Source organism: Taudactylus pleione, unplaced genomic scaffold, assembly GCF_031769625.1.
Source record: "Taudactylus pleione unplaced genomic scaffold, aTauple2 ptg000033l, whole genome shotgun sequence".
NCBI classification, from domain to species: domain Eukaryota; kingdom Metazoa; phylum Chordata; class Amphibia; order Anura; family Myobatrachidae; genus Taudactylus; species Taudactylus pleione.
The window spans coordinates 5,738,272-5,754,192 of NW_028284435.1; the positions used below are offsets into that span (position 1 = coordinate 5,738,272).

The following is a 15,921-nucleotide window of genomic DNA, read 5'->3' on the forward strand; positions in this document are numbered from 1 at the left end:
TTAGGGGCTCTTTCTTGTAGACCCCCTTTCTTGGTTTTTTATGGGAACAGGGCAGTGCTCCGCACTCGGCCCGAGTTTCTTCCCAAAGTTGTTTCCCAGTTTCATGTTAACGAGGAAATAGTTGTTCCGGCCTTTAACTCACCGGGTCTTTCCGTGGGTGAGGCCTCTTTGGATGTTGTGCGGGCCTTAAGGACTTATGTTGACCGCACTTCTTCGTTTAGGAAGTCGGACGCTTTGTTTGTCCTCTATGGCTTCCGTAAAAAGGGTTGGCCTGCTTCAAAGCAAACTTTGGCAGCCTGGATCCGTATGGCTATTTCTGAAGCTTATCTTCATGAAGGCCTACCGGTCCCTCCTTCTCTGAAGGCTCATTCCACTAGGTCTGTGGGTCCTTCGTGGGCAGCTCGACGTGGTGCCTCGGCAGTTCAGATCTGCAAGGCTGCTACGTGGTCTTCTGTCCATACCTTCGTGAGGTATTACAGGTTTGACACCTTCGCCTCTCAGGATGCTTCCTTCGGGCGGCGGATTCTCCTTTCTGCACAGGAGCGTCCCCACCCTTAAAGGATACTGCTTTGGGACATCCCCAAGGTATCCTGTGGATACCCTATGGACCCTGAAGTAGAAAATATGAGATATGGTAAGAACTTACCCTTGTTATCTCTATTTCTACGAAGTCCATAGGGTTCCACAGGACTCCCGCCCTGTCGCACCTGTGCTGCAGATGGGCTTTGCTCTGGTCACCGGTTTTCCGTCTCCCTCTGGTGAGAATGTGATTCTTGTATGTGTCCAGATCTTTGTTCTCTCTCTTCCTTCTCCTCCTCCGGCCTATGGCTTGGTAACTAACTGAGGTGCCTTGGCCCGGGGGCGGGGTATAGGAGGGGGACCTAGTGCATCCTGGGAGGCTGAAAGCTTAACTCTTTGGTGCCCTGCGACTGACGTCACACCTATACCCCAAGGTATCCTGTGGAACCCTATGGACTTCGTAGAAATAGAGATAACAAGGGTAAGTTCTTACCATATCTCATATTTTTTCACGCTTATTAACCCCTCTCTCACTACCACCAGGGCTATGGTGAATAACCCAAGGCTTCAGGCCAGGCCTGAGTTGTCTCGGGAGTGGGTACCTCTTTTATTGAAGGGGGTCCCCACTTCCCGAGAAATTCCTGGCCTTAGCTAGAGGACCCTATGAAGCGTGTCCCCTGACTCTGGCATTATTACCTTTTTGCTAGTAAGAGCCTGGTGCTGGTTGCAGGAAACACCTTTTTTCCATGCTATTTATGGGGGACCCCCATGCCATTTTCATCTAGGAGTCTAGGTTGCAATTTGCAGTATCTTAGCCTGGCCTGTTGAGTCCTTTTTGTGTTTGGATATCTTTCTTGATCATTTCAGTATATTCCAACATATAACTCCTTTGGGGGTTTGCTTTTGTTTTCTGGCCCACTGTTAAGTTTTATTTGGAGCTTGTTGTTGGCTCCTACTCCTAGTGGCTATGCTGCTGTGTGCGTTTCTTTCAGTCACTAGACTGTTACTTTGGGCCTTTGCTGCTGTTTTTGCATAATAGGCCGTTTGTGCTTCCATTGTAGATTCCTGTTTTCAGCTAATGTCAGTGATGAGGTGCTGACTGGTTCTTCTGCATACTTGTATTTGTTTCATATGTAGAAATCACAGCAGATTCTTTACTTATTTCACATATTTCTCATTCATTTTACAGTTTGCGAAGAAAGTTCCTGCATCTTCATCTGGGGCTGTTATTACTAAGCTAATAATTGCAAAACCATTGAACAGCAAGCCGCTTGGCTCTGGACAGACTTCAGTGTCTTCTGTGTTTGCAGGTAACCATACAACTAATATATCTGGACCTACTCCTTTGCATCATTTGTTTTTGCTTGCTGTGTAAACTCTCTTCTAATGCTATATAACATGACACCTGTATTTCTTCACTGTATGCTTGCATTTCACATGCCACTACTCTTCAATTGTATGCATAATTTTCATACATTTATATTAAAAGGTGTATCATCTAGTCTGTTTTTATGTTATCTAAACCACACAAGGATAGCAAAAGGTAGCTCTCAGTGCTGACAATCAATCTGTTCATTTAGTTTACTTTCTACACTGTTATCAGTTACCCTTGCTGTGGTATTCATTCTCAACTGTGTGACTGATGATGCTTTAATACCTTTTTGTATTGATTTCTGATGTCTTTTAAAAACCCATGGCATTATGATCTGACAGTCATAATGTTTTAAGATATATTTTTATTTTGTTTGCAGGCAAGGTGTTTACTCATGTTAATTCTGGAAGTGCAGCCAAAGCAATTGCTATCACTGAGAGTGGAGGAGTCATTGGTACATCTATAGAATCCACAATTCAGACGTCCAATAAAATTGCTATATCCCCGCTAAAGTCTCCTCCCACCAAGGTAACTTTTCTCACTGACAGCTGACATACACACTAATTATAAACCGCTCCTATGTGATTGTGGCTCTGGCTACTCATTTTAATAACATCAGGGAATCTCTTCATTACTAGTTAACTCAATGGCTCCCAAACTGGGTGCGACAGGTTGGTGGTCCAGTACAAAATCAAATTATTTATGGTCCATGTGATGGGCAAAACCAGTGCTGGTGGCTGCCAATCATAAAATATGTGGTCAAACAGAAGCGTACCCCTGTCCACCACCACATAACTGACCCTAAGGAAGACCGGTAAAGACTAATTTACTGTAATTTTTTATAATCTGAGAGATTAAACAAATCAAAAAGATAAATGGTCCTGACTTTCCCACCCAGATCCTTTTCCATTCCACCAAAATAAGCTCAACGTAAAGTGCCATCTCCCCAGTTTGTCAGCCCATTCCCAGTCATGTTTCTCCTATCCTATGGATTTTGGCACACAAATGGTTTTAAATCTCCGTGACGTAGCATTGTACCTAATAATATATAAATGTATTTGTTTACTTTTTTATAAAGACCCAAAGAAATATATTTTTATTAAAGTAAACTGTCTTAAGTGAAATAAAAAATAAATTAGATCATTTGGTTTCATAGCCTATACAATTATTGGGCCGATTTGCCAATAATCGGGTGATCAGCCTGATTTATTGTATAGTGTGTATGAACAGTCGTTTCACCAATAAAACGGTTTAAAAACATCCAAAAATACATTCCTTCATCCGATCTGTCGTCCAAGACAGAAAATATCGGTCTTAATCTCCCGATATTGAGCAGTGTGTTCTTGATGATCTCCCCATATTTCCTGTATTCCTGTGACTACATCATCCTCCTTGTGGGCGGACATATGCGAATCAGCATGGTATGGTGTGGCCAAAAGTCTGTAAATTCAATTAAAAAAATTGCATAATGTGTAGCACAAATATTGGGGTTTTCGATTTCGATCAATATATATCCCAGTGAAACATGCATCTCCAAAGTATAATGATGCTGATTGCAATATAATAATGTGAGCAAAGATAATTTTTATAATTCTCATAAAAGAATATTATTTCCCAAAAATTTTTTGTCATTCACCTTTTGTCATACAAGCCTGTCACTTGTGCTGTTTACTTTCAGCCATAGTATACAGACTGCATAAATTAATACGGACTAATAAACTATTCTTATTAGTAAATGAAATACTGTTCTTTTCTTTATCCTAACTTGTTTAGAAGCTTGTGACTTTAATTACTACCCTACTTATTCATTAAAATGGGGATCTAAGAAATTTGTTAGGTGGTACTAAGTATTCAGTAATTTTTTACCCATCAATAGACTCCATTCATATTTAACATACTTTATACTTCTCAGGTCACAGTGGTGTCTGTTGGGTCTCAACCTGCTAACTCCCCTCAAAAAACAGTTGGAGTTCCCTTAAGTGTGGCCCTTACACAGCAGCTTCTGAGTGTACAGTCATCAAGTTCCTCCTCTCCTGCAAAGGCCATCACTAACACTACAACTGTTCAGGTAGCTCACTATGATCTTTCTGCTGGTAAACTAGCATGAGCTTTTCAGTGTAGGAAATGAACTCTTACGAGCTTACATAAAACTTGTTGGGTTTCATTACATTTTATTTGTAGCCTTGTCAAATGATCGATCTTCTAATGTATGTTAAAAAAAAAAGAAAAAATGTAATTATTGTACGCATCAAAGAAGAAAATTGTAGTCAGTCTTGCATTGACGGGTGTATTTTAAAATCACTATTTTTCACATGGAAGACAGGAAATATTTTTGTGGATCGCAATCCTCATGGCAAACTGCTACAACCTGGTCTGAGTCTTCTATAATATTTTAATTATTTTATTTGTAGTTTACCACAAGGTGACCACAGCGCTGTACAATGAAAACAAATTGACATAAATAAAAATACAAAGGATAAGCATAATATTATTAAAAAAAAAAGTTGAGGGGTAGGATGGAGATGCTTCAGTACAAAGTAATGATGGGTCACACAAGGGTGAGTAGGGAGGAAACTGCAATCGATGAGCCTATGCCCACAATGTGGGCAGACGGACAGGATCAGTCACTGGAGGAAAGGATGTAGATGCGCACTGGTGACAGGGATAGTGCTAGGAGAATGAGGGAAGAGGACCCTGTGTGTGTGGGCTTGCAGTCTATGGGGAATGGGGCCAACTAGGAAGGTGAACTGGGAGATAAGAAAGGTAAATGGACAGAAGACAGAGTAGAGAGTTATGATAGCCGATAGGCTTGTATGAAGTACTACGTTTTGAGGACTTGTTTGAGGCTGTGGAGACTGTCCAAAAGCCTGATAGAGCAAGGTAGGGAGTCCTAGAGCAGTGGGGTGGCACAGGGAGACCTCTTGGATGAGAGAAGGTGATAAGAGCAGAGGTAAGGTGGCATTTATAGGAGGAGTGGAGAGGACGGGAGGGAATTTTGGCCAGAAATGAGGATGGAAATGTAGGAGGGGGAGGAACAATTGAGGGCTTTATACTCCTATTTGAGGATGTGACCTATCTGTTCAGTGTATAGAGAGCTGACTGCATTCCTGGACCCAGACCCTAAAGCAAATCCTATACAGCCATTGCTAAATAGATCAAACTAACCCTTCAATTGAAAATGCCACCATACAAAAATGCTAGAGTGAGTAATTATCATTCATTGGTTTTTGACTCTTAAAATGGCCAAACATGATCATTAAGCCTGCCTAAATGGAACTTGAATGATAAGTGGATGATTTTATTTCAGAGATGAACTAAAAGCCTGGAAAAGAGACAAAAATAAACTCCTATCAGACACACAGAATATTTTGTAGTGTTCTAGTGCTTGTTATGATAACCAAGGATTGACACACCTATCGCTGCAACAGTTATTGGCTCATTTGTGAATGTTGACAATTTTGTTTTGACAATGTTAACATTACATTAATGTGCCTATACAAACCTTTTCCATCTTATGGCTGTACAAGACTAGTAGATTATCAGGGGTAAATTTACTAAGATGGCAGTTCTATTAAGAAGAGATGTTGCCCATAGCAACCAATCAGATTCCATGTATTATCTTCTAGAAGGTGCTAATAAATGAGAAGTAGAATCTGATTGGTTTCTATGGGCAACATCACTTCTTAAATGGAACTCCCATCTTAGTAAATTTTTCCCCTCAGTCTCTTAACAAATGTTTTTTTCCAGAATGAGGATTGAAAAGTCATAGTAAGGAGTATCCAGCAGACTCCTTTGTTTTTTTTTAGCAGTCGGGCACTAGTTATTTAGACTACACCTGGGGGTATATTTACTGAAGTACGGGTTTTTAGAAGTGGAGTTGTTGCCCATATCAACCAATCAGATTCTACTTATTTATCAAGCACCTTCTAGAAGATAATAGCTAGAATGTGGTTCCTATGGGCAACATCTCCACTTCAAAAAAACTTAGTAAATATACCCCCTGGAGTGTCTCCTTTAAAAAAGAGCAAATTTTTAGTGCTATATATGTGCACAGTTGATTCCCTTCCTCCAACCATGCAAGAGTAAATCCATATCTAACAAAAATGAGGAAGTAAAAATAATCTGCATACCTACCACTGTCATATGAGGTATTTCCTTTAACCCTGCGTCAGGCGCATCTGGCCTGACAGGAGCCACAAAGCTGTTCTCGCTCACCTCTCTGCCACAAGCGGGCACAGGGGCCTGCCCCTCCTAGTACCTTCCTATCTCTAGTTGCTGTTTGATACCCCCCTAGTCAATTTTCCCGCCGCCTGCGTGGAGTGCAGTAGTGACCTTCCTGGCCTCTCAGGCTCATTGCGTCCGAACTCGTCTAACTTTTGAAGGTACGTATTTCTTTTTATTTTCTCACAATTTTGTGTATTTTGCTAATTTTATGAATGAATATTACAAAGGTTGTGGGTATTTTGCGGAAATATGTAGGTTTGTCCAGGGTGGCCTCTTAGGCACACTGCGCCTCTTAAAATTTTGTATTTTTTGTTTTATTTTCTTTTAAGGTTAATAAATGTGATTTTGTGAATCAGATTTCCATATATTCTCTTTGTACATCCTAATGAAGGTTACTGATCACTTTAAGAATGTTAGTTTGTTAGAATTGAGTTAACTAGGTGCTAATAACTATTTTATAACAGGCACCTGTCAGGTCCACTGTGCCCGAACCTGGCAGTCCCAGAGGTGCGCCTGACGCAGGGTTAAGGTACACTTACTCCCTCTGTTTGGCAATGATGCAACCAATATTTAGCAAAAAAAAATTTTATAAATATGGCGGGTATATTTTGACTTTTGGATTTTTGTTTTCCAATACATCCATTGTGGTCAAATGTAACTCCAGGCTTTTCGATCTCAAATCTTCTGCAGACTGGGACTTTAATAATGCTGGTGCTATCATGCTGAATAAACTGAGGCACTTCTCACTCTTGTGTAATGTAAAAGCTCATACACACTTAACATACACTTAACGCTATGCTCCATGAGCGATATAAGTGTTATCCCTTGAACTGCCCGGCTCAACGTCTGGAACACATTGAGCATACACACTGAAAGAAATCGTTCAGTGACGTCACCCTGCACTTCTCCGAACTTGCAGAATCTGACGATATAGTGAGATTGTCCTGCAAATTCAGACGACGGCAGACATGGTTAACGATCTGTGGGAGCGCGCATCGTTATCATGCACATGGACGATATTGAACGATATCGTTATCGTCCATATCGTTCACTTTATCGTCTAGTGTGTATAAGTCTTAAGAAAGATGTAAGTAAACTTCAAAAGTTTGAGTCTTTGCTACATTTCTGGTTTATTACTATAGATAAACTGTACTGTCTGGAATTTGTTTAAAGATATGGGACCTCATTCAGAGTCAGTCGCAAGCGCTGATCGCTCGCAACCGGCTTGATGTTTTGGCCCTGCGCACGCGCAGCGGCCGCACTGCGCGTGCACAAGCCCCGGAGCGCGAGAAACTCTCTTGCTCCAGAGCTCACTACAAAAGGGCCGGCTGTTGATGTTGATCGACAGCTTGGCTCGTTTTGTGGGCGGGCGGGCGGGCAGGTGGCTACACAAACTGAGGCATTCCCAAGCGAACGCCTGCCATTTTGTGGGCGGCCGCACTGACATCATCAGTGATGTTAGTGGGGAGTTTCCTGCTCGATCGGAGCAGGAAGCTCCCTGGGGCTTGCGGTTGCCGAGACCCAACCTTAGGGTCTCGTCGCAAGCCCCGATGATCGCGATGGTTTTGACCATCGCGACCATCACCCTGGATGGTCGCTAAGCTGTGGGTGGTAACCCACAGCTTAGCTAGTGACCAGGAGGCCTCACTTAAAAAAAAAAAAAAGAAGCGGCCGCCCTCATTCAGAACGACCTGTTGCTTCTTGCGACCGCCTCTGAATGAGGGCCATAGTCTCTGGATTGAATGACCTTGATTTAATGATTTCCTCAGTTGCTATGCCAATAAAATGCACTGGTGGCCTTTTCCCCAGAATTGACAATGTTTGCTTAATGTGATGTGATTCTTTGAAAATATGAGTCCTTGTTTATACATACACATTCTGTATTTGTCTATTAATTTCACAGTAAAGAAAGGTTTGGATGTAAGCTGGTTTGATTCAGTGCACTGTTTCGGTATCTGATATTTCTGACCACTAGAACCTGTTCTTAGAGGCTCCAGACATTACATTTCCTAATAAAAGTAATACATTTATTACATGTAATACATAATGTTGCCATTTCAGTAATTTTTACATATTGTTAACCTTTTTGATACTATGACAACTGTTAACAAGGCTACAACATTACTAATTGTATTGTGGCACCTAAAATGTTTATTCAAGTCTTTTCTGGTGACGAAAATGTGTCCTGACACTGGTTAGGAAGCACTGTGCTTTACACTATAGAAATGTAAATACTTTACCACACACCATTTTTATATTTATATATAATTTATTTTTACCAACTTTTTTTTGTTATATTTTGCAGTCTGTAAAACCAGGGGTCCAAACTATAACAGTTAGTGGTGTCAACACGCCTCAGTTCAAAACCATCATACCCCTTGCAGCCGCTCCAAATGTGCAACAGATCCAGGTGCCCGGGAGCAAATTTCATTACGTCCGACTCGTGACTGCTTCCACAGCAAGCAATACCACCTCTAGTCAGAGCACCAGCACTCAGCCTCTCCAGCAAGGTATGCTTCTACAACAAGCCTCTGTATTGAATGCTATGATATTATTCTTGCACTTCAGGTTTATACCTCAACTGGTATGCAACTATCTGGCTTCTGAGAATGTGACAGCTGGCTCATTGATTTGTGTAGTAGATGTTCTCTGGCATTAAGTGGCTGGAAATGTTTGCTACTAATAAAGTGTGCAAGGATTTTGTCATTCTATTCCAATGGGTTTCTGCTCCTGTACTCCTAAAGCCTATTTTACTGTTAAATTCGGATGATCCCCAATTTCATTGCAAAGAGGTACTTGGAAGCACAGTTTCTCCTAGTCCAAGCCATTTTAACTATCAAGATTCTATCTTAATTAGATATACAAATTAAACTGTATCTGTGAAACAAGGTCTGCTTCATTGCTGTGGAGAGCAATATTTTTTTTGTTTTTATTTTATTTAATCAATATACAAATAAAAGCCTAAAAATTCTGTTTGACAAACTTTAAGCATAACTGTGGGTAATAAAACAATTGGTATACATTACAAACAAATAAAATGGTAGAAAAGCAAGGACACCAGCCAGTAGTAACATACACAATGGTGACTAGAGTAGCCATTTGTTAGTACTTAGTGATATTTTAAGTACTTATGCTTAATATTCCATTTCAAATTTATATTTGGGAACAAATACAGTAAAAAATGTTTTATTTAAATAACCTGTGTAACTGACATCCTACATTTTGGCTAGAAAATACTATGCTAAATATGCTGTCATTTGTGAAACCGTTTCCTGCAAAAAACGGAGACTATCGTGTACTAATATTCTAGTAGTAGGTTTTCTGCCATAAAAATAACAATGTCTGGAAGAAAAACCTTTAGTTTCTCCTGACTTTCACATTGATTAAACTATTATGTTTATAATGGTACTTGGCACAAGTTTATTTTTATTTATACACTACTGCAAAATGTAACCTGAATACTTAATAAAATGTGTGTTGGGAGGGGTTACTTTCAAAATATTCACCTCCTTTTTATTAAATGGCTTTCACACTTAAAACCGGGATGTAGTCAGTATGCCAGCTGTCGATATACCGATGCCGGAATCCTGCCCCCTGACAAAATGCTGATGCCACTATCCCGAAGGTTGTTAATGTAATTTCTGGTGATCCATTGTTCTCTAGCAATACTCTGATTTATTTATAAGTTATTACCAGTTATTTATATAGCGCACACACATTCAGCAGCACTTTATAGAGAATATTTGGCCATTCACATTAGTCCCTGCCCCAGTGGAGCTTACAATCTATGTTCCCTATCACATGCGCACACACACTAGGGTTAATTTTTGTTGGGAGCTAATTTAACCTACCAGCATATTTTTGGAGTGTGGGAGGAAACCATAGCACCCGGAGGAAACCCACGCAAACTCCACACAGGGCCTTAGTGGGAATCAAACCAGTGCTGTGAGTCAACAATGCCAACTATTACACAGTTCGTGCTGCCCTCTCTGGTTAGTGGACAGTAGGATTTCCTTACTGCAGGGAAACTTTCTGTCTTTTGCAGTTTGGCAAGCGCAACCCAACGACCCCCACCGTGATGCTTAACCCTCCCCGCAGCTAACCCGGCACCAACTCGGCACCGGGATTTCAACAGCCGGCATCCCGTGTGGTGGTGTACTAACTACATACCTTATCTTGGTGTATTTTGCTTTGTAGTAATTCCAGTGGGATATTATGTAAATGGTAATAAGGTATTCTCTCCCTCTTGTTTGAATTTTTCAGCAAAACCAATGGTGGTTAATGCAACTCCAGCACGGATGTCCGTTCCCATCATCCCTGCACCGACTGTCAAACAAGTGAGTCTAAATGTACCAAATTGCTGCTGACTGTTTTGATTTCTTTTCTGAATCTGTAAGTATACATCCGTGGTTCCCAAACTTTTTTGAATCACGGCGCCCTCGGGTATCAGTATTGTTTTCATGGCACCCCTAGGCCAAAAGTTTTGTCAATGAGAAATACAGAAAAAAAAAATGATTAAGTAAATTGTGCTTACCTGTAATCCTTAGGTTCAGTTATGTGTTGGGGAACAGGCCTGCGCTTCTGTTTGTCCACATATTTACATTACATTGATAATAAATAATTTGATTTGGTGCTGAACCACCAAGCTGAGGCACCCCTGCAAGTGTCCTGAGGCACCCCAGGGTGCCATGGCACACAGTTTGGGAACCACTGGCATACATCATACCGGTATATGTTTAGAAAGCCGGCCGTCGCAATGCTGACAGCCGGCTTCCCAATTACTTAGACCCGGCGAGGCATAAATGACAGGCGTCTAAATCTAGACGCCTGTCATTTTACCGAGACCGGCGCCCGGCATCCTGATCGAAGTGATACCGAGCGCGGACAGCCGCGGGGGGTTGGGAGGATTAGGAGCTCCCCGGGGGGAGTTAAGGTTAGGCACCCCCGGGGGAAGTTAGGATCCCTTGGGGGACTTAGGTTTAGGCGGCAGGGAAGGGAGGGGGTTAGGTTTAGGCACTTAGAGGGGGGATTAGGGTTAGGCACGGGGGGGAGGTTAGGGTTAGGCACCCTAAAGGAGGGTTAGGGGTAGAATTAGATTAGTTTATATTTACCTTTTAGGACGATCGGAATTTCCTCCTCTGTCGGGCTGACGTTGCTGGGATTTGAACCATGCGTCCGGCGGTGAATCATACCGAATGCATCATACCATAATAAAGGAATGAACAATGTGTTCACAAAGTTATATATAGACAAGAGAAAAAACAGCTTATACATATTCTACTGCACTGAAAAGAAAAGTGATTAAAAAGGTGATTATGGTGATATAGACCCTAGATTTAAAGCAACAATAGGCTTTAACGCAAAACCATCTAGTCAGAATCACTCCGTGACCACAAAATCGCAGCCGTATATATATGGGCCTCAATCACTGCTTGTCTGATTTTAAATTCTACATATTTTAATACATTTCATACATTTGGACTTTTGCCTTTCTAACATACCGTTATTAAAGCTCTAATGAAATTCTTTTAAAAAATGTTACCGTTGTAATCACTTACCATGTATATTAGATATTACCAAGCTTAGCAGAGCTTCCCACATAGGCCCGTATTCAGTGTGTCGCACCCGCGATACCTTTTCGCCTGCCGGACTTTTCGCCTATATCACGTGTTTTCCTAACGAAAAAGTATCGTGCGCATCCCAGTTTAACCCTGTATTCAATTTGAATGGACACGAAAAGGGATCCGGCGAAACTTAAACAGGCAAAAAGTCCTGTCAGATTTGCGGAAATCTGCCTGACACCCCCCAAAAGATGCACTGACATGGGGGATCACTATGGATACCCCCAAATAGGCCTGCAGAAGGTATTTGGGGTACTTAAATGTTCTCAATAGGTTGCGATTAGCGTCTTTGCATAAGTGGTGAAGAATAGCATTTAGCTGTTTTTTTTGGGTGGTTGAAATAACTAGTCCCAGCAAATTTGGGGTACCTGAAAATGGGGGGTAGCATATTTAAAAGTTGCCATAGCAAAGTTTAAAAAAATCGAGAAAAATCCACCTGCCACAAGCACCTGCAATAAAAAAAAAATACACCTAGGGTATACTTGGGGACCCCCCTGGAGTCAATTTCGCTAATTTTTAACTTTGTCCCCCAACTTTGTTTTTTGTTTTCGCCCCCAAAAGTAAATTTTTGGGGTAAGTGTTTTTTAACTTTTTTTGACGCAGTTTACCTTTTGGGGGACTGTCTTAAGGCTGCACGGGGGTTCCCACCACGTTGCACCCCAAAACTCCAATTCTGCACTTTTTTCCGTCTGCTAATTCATAGGGGAAACTTTTCCGCCGGGACCATTGCATTTGCCTAGGCTTTTTCACCGAAACTGACTTTTCGCCTCAAATTGAATACGGCCCATAGTTGGTTGTTTCTAAGGTCCTCCCTACCCTTTGTTTTCATGTCTTCATTTATTTCTTGTATGTCCTGGTTTTATGTGTACCCTACTTTTCTTCCTGTGGAGTTTTACAGATTAGCCATAATTATAATCTATAAAAATCTGTAGTTCATGATCACAATTTATATCTGTATAGTTAATATCGCCGTTAAGATTTAATATTTTTTTGCTGCCCGTCACTTTTTTCTTTTGTATCCTTCCGCAATATGCTATATCCTTCCATATTCACTGCCCAGCTAGGTCTTTTATCTCTTCTACCCATTGTCCCTTCTCTTTCAATATCATAAAGCCTGGTCTGCTTATTTTGTAGCAAACCATTTGATTTGATAATGTTTTGCTTGTGTATGTTGATCTTTATACATTTAGGAGACAATTAGATTCTTATTCTCTCCACTAAATAATTATTTTCTCCAATTCTGTATGTGAGCTTTACTGTTTTTAGTTTTTGTTCTCCTGCAGATGTAACGTGGAATAATGAAATGTTTGATGAGAGGAAGACAAGCTTTTCTTAAAGTGAGAATGTCATATCCTCTAAGAGCACTATGCACCAATGTGCGCGTATCTCTTCATTTGCACAGTTTTCAGTTTAAGTAATCACCCCCAGTCTGTAGCATGGATTCAAATGTCCTATCAACAAATGTATAGAATTTAATACTTAGGGGTCAATCCTATTTCGTGCGATGTGCCGTAAAGTGCGGCCACTGTCACGATGACTTGAACTGGCGAGATCGCATGGAATAGGATTGACCCCAAAGTGTCCTTAAATGCATTTTTCAACAGTTTGCTTTTATTACTAGATTACATATTGTGATTTGATTTATTTACTTTGATGTGCTTTTATTTCCAGCTTGTTCATTGACAATGATTATTTATCCTCTTACTAAAGGTTGCCCCAAAGCCAGTTAATGCATCTTCACAGATAGTGACTACAAGCCAACCACAGCAGCGACTTCTAATGCCTGCTACACCATTGGCACAGATCCAGCCCAACCTTAACCTTCCTCCAGGTACTGTGCTGACACCAGCCCCAGGAAGTGGAAACGTGGGTTATGCCGTCCTGCCTGCTCAGTATGGTATCCAGGTTAGTGAGAGAACAAAGATATCAGTATGTGTGCAAGGAAACTTATGCACCACTGTGTCACAATGCTGATCTGCTGTGAATGTAGCAGATAATCTTTCTACCGGATGCTCCGTTCTGGATTGAGGCAATTAAAACAGGATGTACCCCTGATTTCTGAACTTTCATAAGGGTACAGTGATGACTTCCCTATTCTGTACAAATACTATATTTAAGCATACACAGAGTCTGAGATAGGACCAGATCTATCTAAAACGGCAAAGCTTAATGACTTCTGGGCTTCATTGCAAGGTATTGTTGGGCTCATTGAGCTACTGAGATTGCAAGATGAAATTTCAAGTAGAACATTAAGATTATGGAACCCTGGCCAATTGTATATACAATTCCTTTGAGAAAAAGTGCTTGGGGGGCGATTCGCTTGTTTTGTGGGCTCCCAAATGTAATGGTAGCCCACAGGAGCAATTCAATTGTTTGTGCCGCGGTTGCCCGTTATCTTTGCTCGCCTCAACCTGATGTGACGAGCAGAAATTTGCTCAAAGTCAGGCTCTTGCGCACTCACTAGATTGCAACGGTTTAGCCATTGCACGCGGCTAATACCAGTACATATGGGCGTGACATGGGGCCCGTGGCAGCGGGTGCCCAACAATTGTAATATTTGAAATGGAAAATAAGAATAGTCATCTCTGTGCATTCAGGCTCATCAGCGTTATACATTAATTATTTTACAGCTGCAACAGTCGTCATATGTATCCATAGCAAGCAATGCAGGAATATCGAGTACACAGAGTTCACAGAACCAGTCCAGGATGCCTTTGAATGGGTAAGTAAGATAATAGTACCACAACAACGCTTGCTCACATGTTTAGATAATGACTGTTATTATTCATGGCCCAATATTCTACTTGAACTTCGTTCTCCAACAAGCACGGAATAAGTGTCCAAGTAACGTTTAAAGACTTTTTTTTTTTTTTTTTTTTTTTTTCTTTTATCAACTTTTTATTGAAAATATTTTCCAACAAAAAAAGAAAAATATGGGTGGGGGGAACGGGATATACAGAAGGCAAGAAAGAGAGTGGGGGGGGGTGTAAGGGGAATGTAAGGATACATCCAAACATAACCTAATCAATATGGAAGACTGTCAGTCGGTAGGATTACATACAGTGCCTTGCAAAAGTATTCATCCCCCCCTTGGCTTTTTACCTTTTTGTTACATTACAACCTGTAATTTATTTATTTTTAATCTGAATTGTATGTGATGATCTGCACAAAATAGTCTAATTTTGTGAAGTGAAATGCGAAAAAAAATATATAAAAAAGAATCTTTTATAAATAAAATTATGAAAATTGGCATGTGCATATGAAATCACCCCCTTTGCTATGAAGCCCCTCAAAGTTCTGGTACAACCAATTACCTTCAGAAGTCACATAAATTATTGAAATGAAGTCCACCTGTGTGAAATCTAAGTGTCACATGATCTGTCAGTATAAACACACCTTTTCTGAAAGGCCCCAAAGGCTGCAACACCACTAAGCAAGAGGCATATTATGCACGTTGAAGCTTTCTGTTATGTTGTTCTAAATGTTTGATTCGCAATATAAAAAAAACACAACTTCATAGTTGTAGGCATGTTCTGTGAATGAAATGATACACTCCTTCAAACAATCCATTTTAATTCCAGGTGTGAGGCAACAAAATATGAAAAATACAAAGGGGGGGTGAATACTTTTACAAGGCACTGTATACTGTATCAAGGACATTATTACATGGTCAGACACTATCCATCACTAGAGGACCAGCGGCAGCTTGGGTTAAACCACAGTAGGCCTGGATACTATATCCTGTATAACATAGGTTGAGGAGAATTATGGAAGGACAACCATGGGGCCAAAGTAGAAGAGAAGAGATCAGCTTTGTCAACTATACTAGTGATAAATTCCATTTGGTAGGTGAACCATATCTCTTCCATGATTGAAGTTGTAGAGGGAGGCAGATGGGATTTCCAATTTAATGCAGTATGACACTTAACTGCATCCAGGATATGACAGATAAGTTTCTGAGTGGGCTTCGGTACACCTGAAATAGATCTGGGTAAGAAGGAGAAGGTTGGGGATGTTGGCATGGCAAAAAAACCTGGAAAATAAGTTGATGAGCCTTTTCCCAGATAGGGTTTAATTTTGGGCATGACCAGAATATGTGAAGCAGGGTACCCTTCTCACCACATCCCTCCAGCAGGGCAGAAGATGAGGGGAATATTTTATAGAGACTCTGCGGGACCATGTACC

At 40.9% G+C, this 15,921-nt stretch overlaps 1 protein-coding gene across 2 annotated transcripts in view; it reads left to right on the plus strand.

Moving 5' to 3' along the window:
* Positions 1-15,921, plus strand: part of LIN54 (lin-54 DREAM MuvB core complex component) — a 54,767-nt gene that overhangs the window by 19,046 nt on the left and 19,800 nt on the right. Inside the window, exons 3-9 of one of the 2 annotated variants that reach the window (XM_088452150.1) lie at positions 1,709-1,829; positions 2,271-2,419; positions 3,804-3,959; positions 8,421-8,625; positions 10,379-10,452; positions 13,447-13,641; positions 14,367-14,458. In XM_088452150.1, coding sequence (XP_088308276.1) covers positions 1,709-1,829; positions 2,271-2,419; positions 3,804-3,959; positions 8,421-8,625; positions 10,379-10,452; positions 13,447-13,641; positions 14,367-14,458 — 992 coding nt within the window. The remainder of the gene's footprint in view (positions 1-1,708; positions 1,830-2,270; positions 2,420-3,803; positions 3,960-8,420; positions 8,626-10,378; positions 10,453-13,446; positions 13,642-14,366; positions 14,459-15,921) is intronic. The other variant, XM_088452152.1, reaches the window with a different exon arrangement.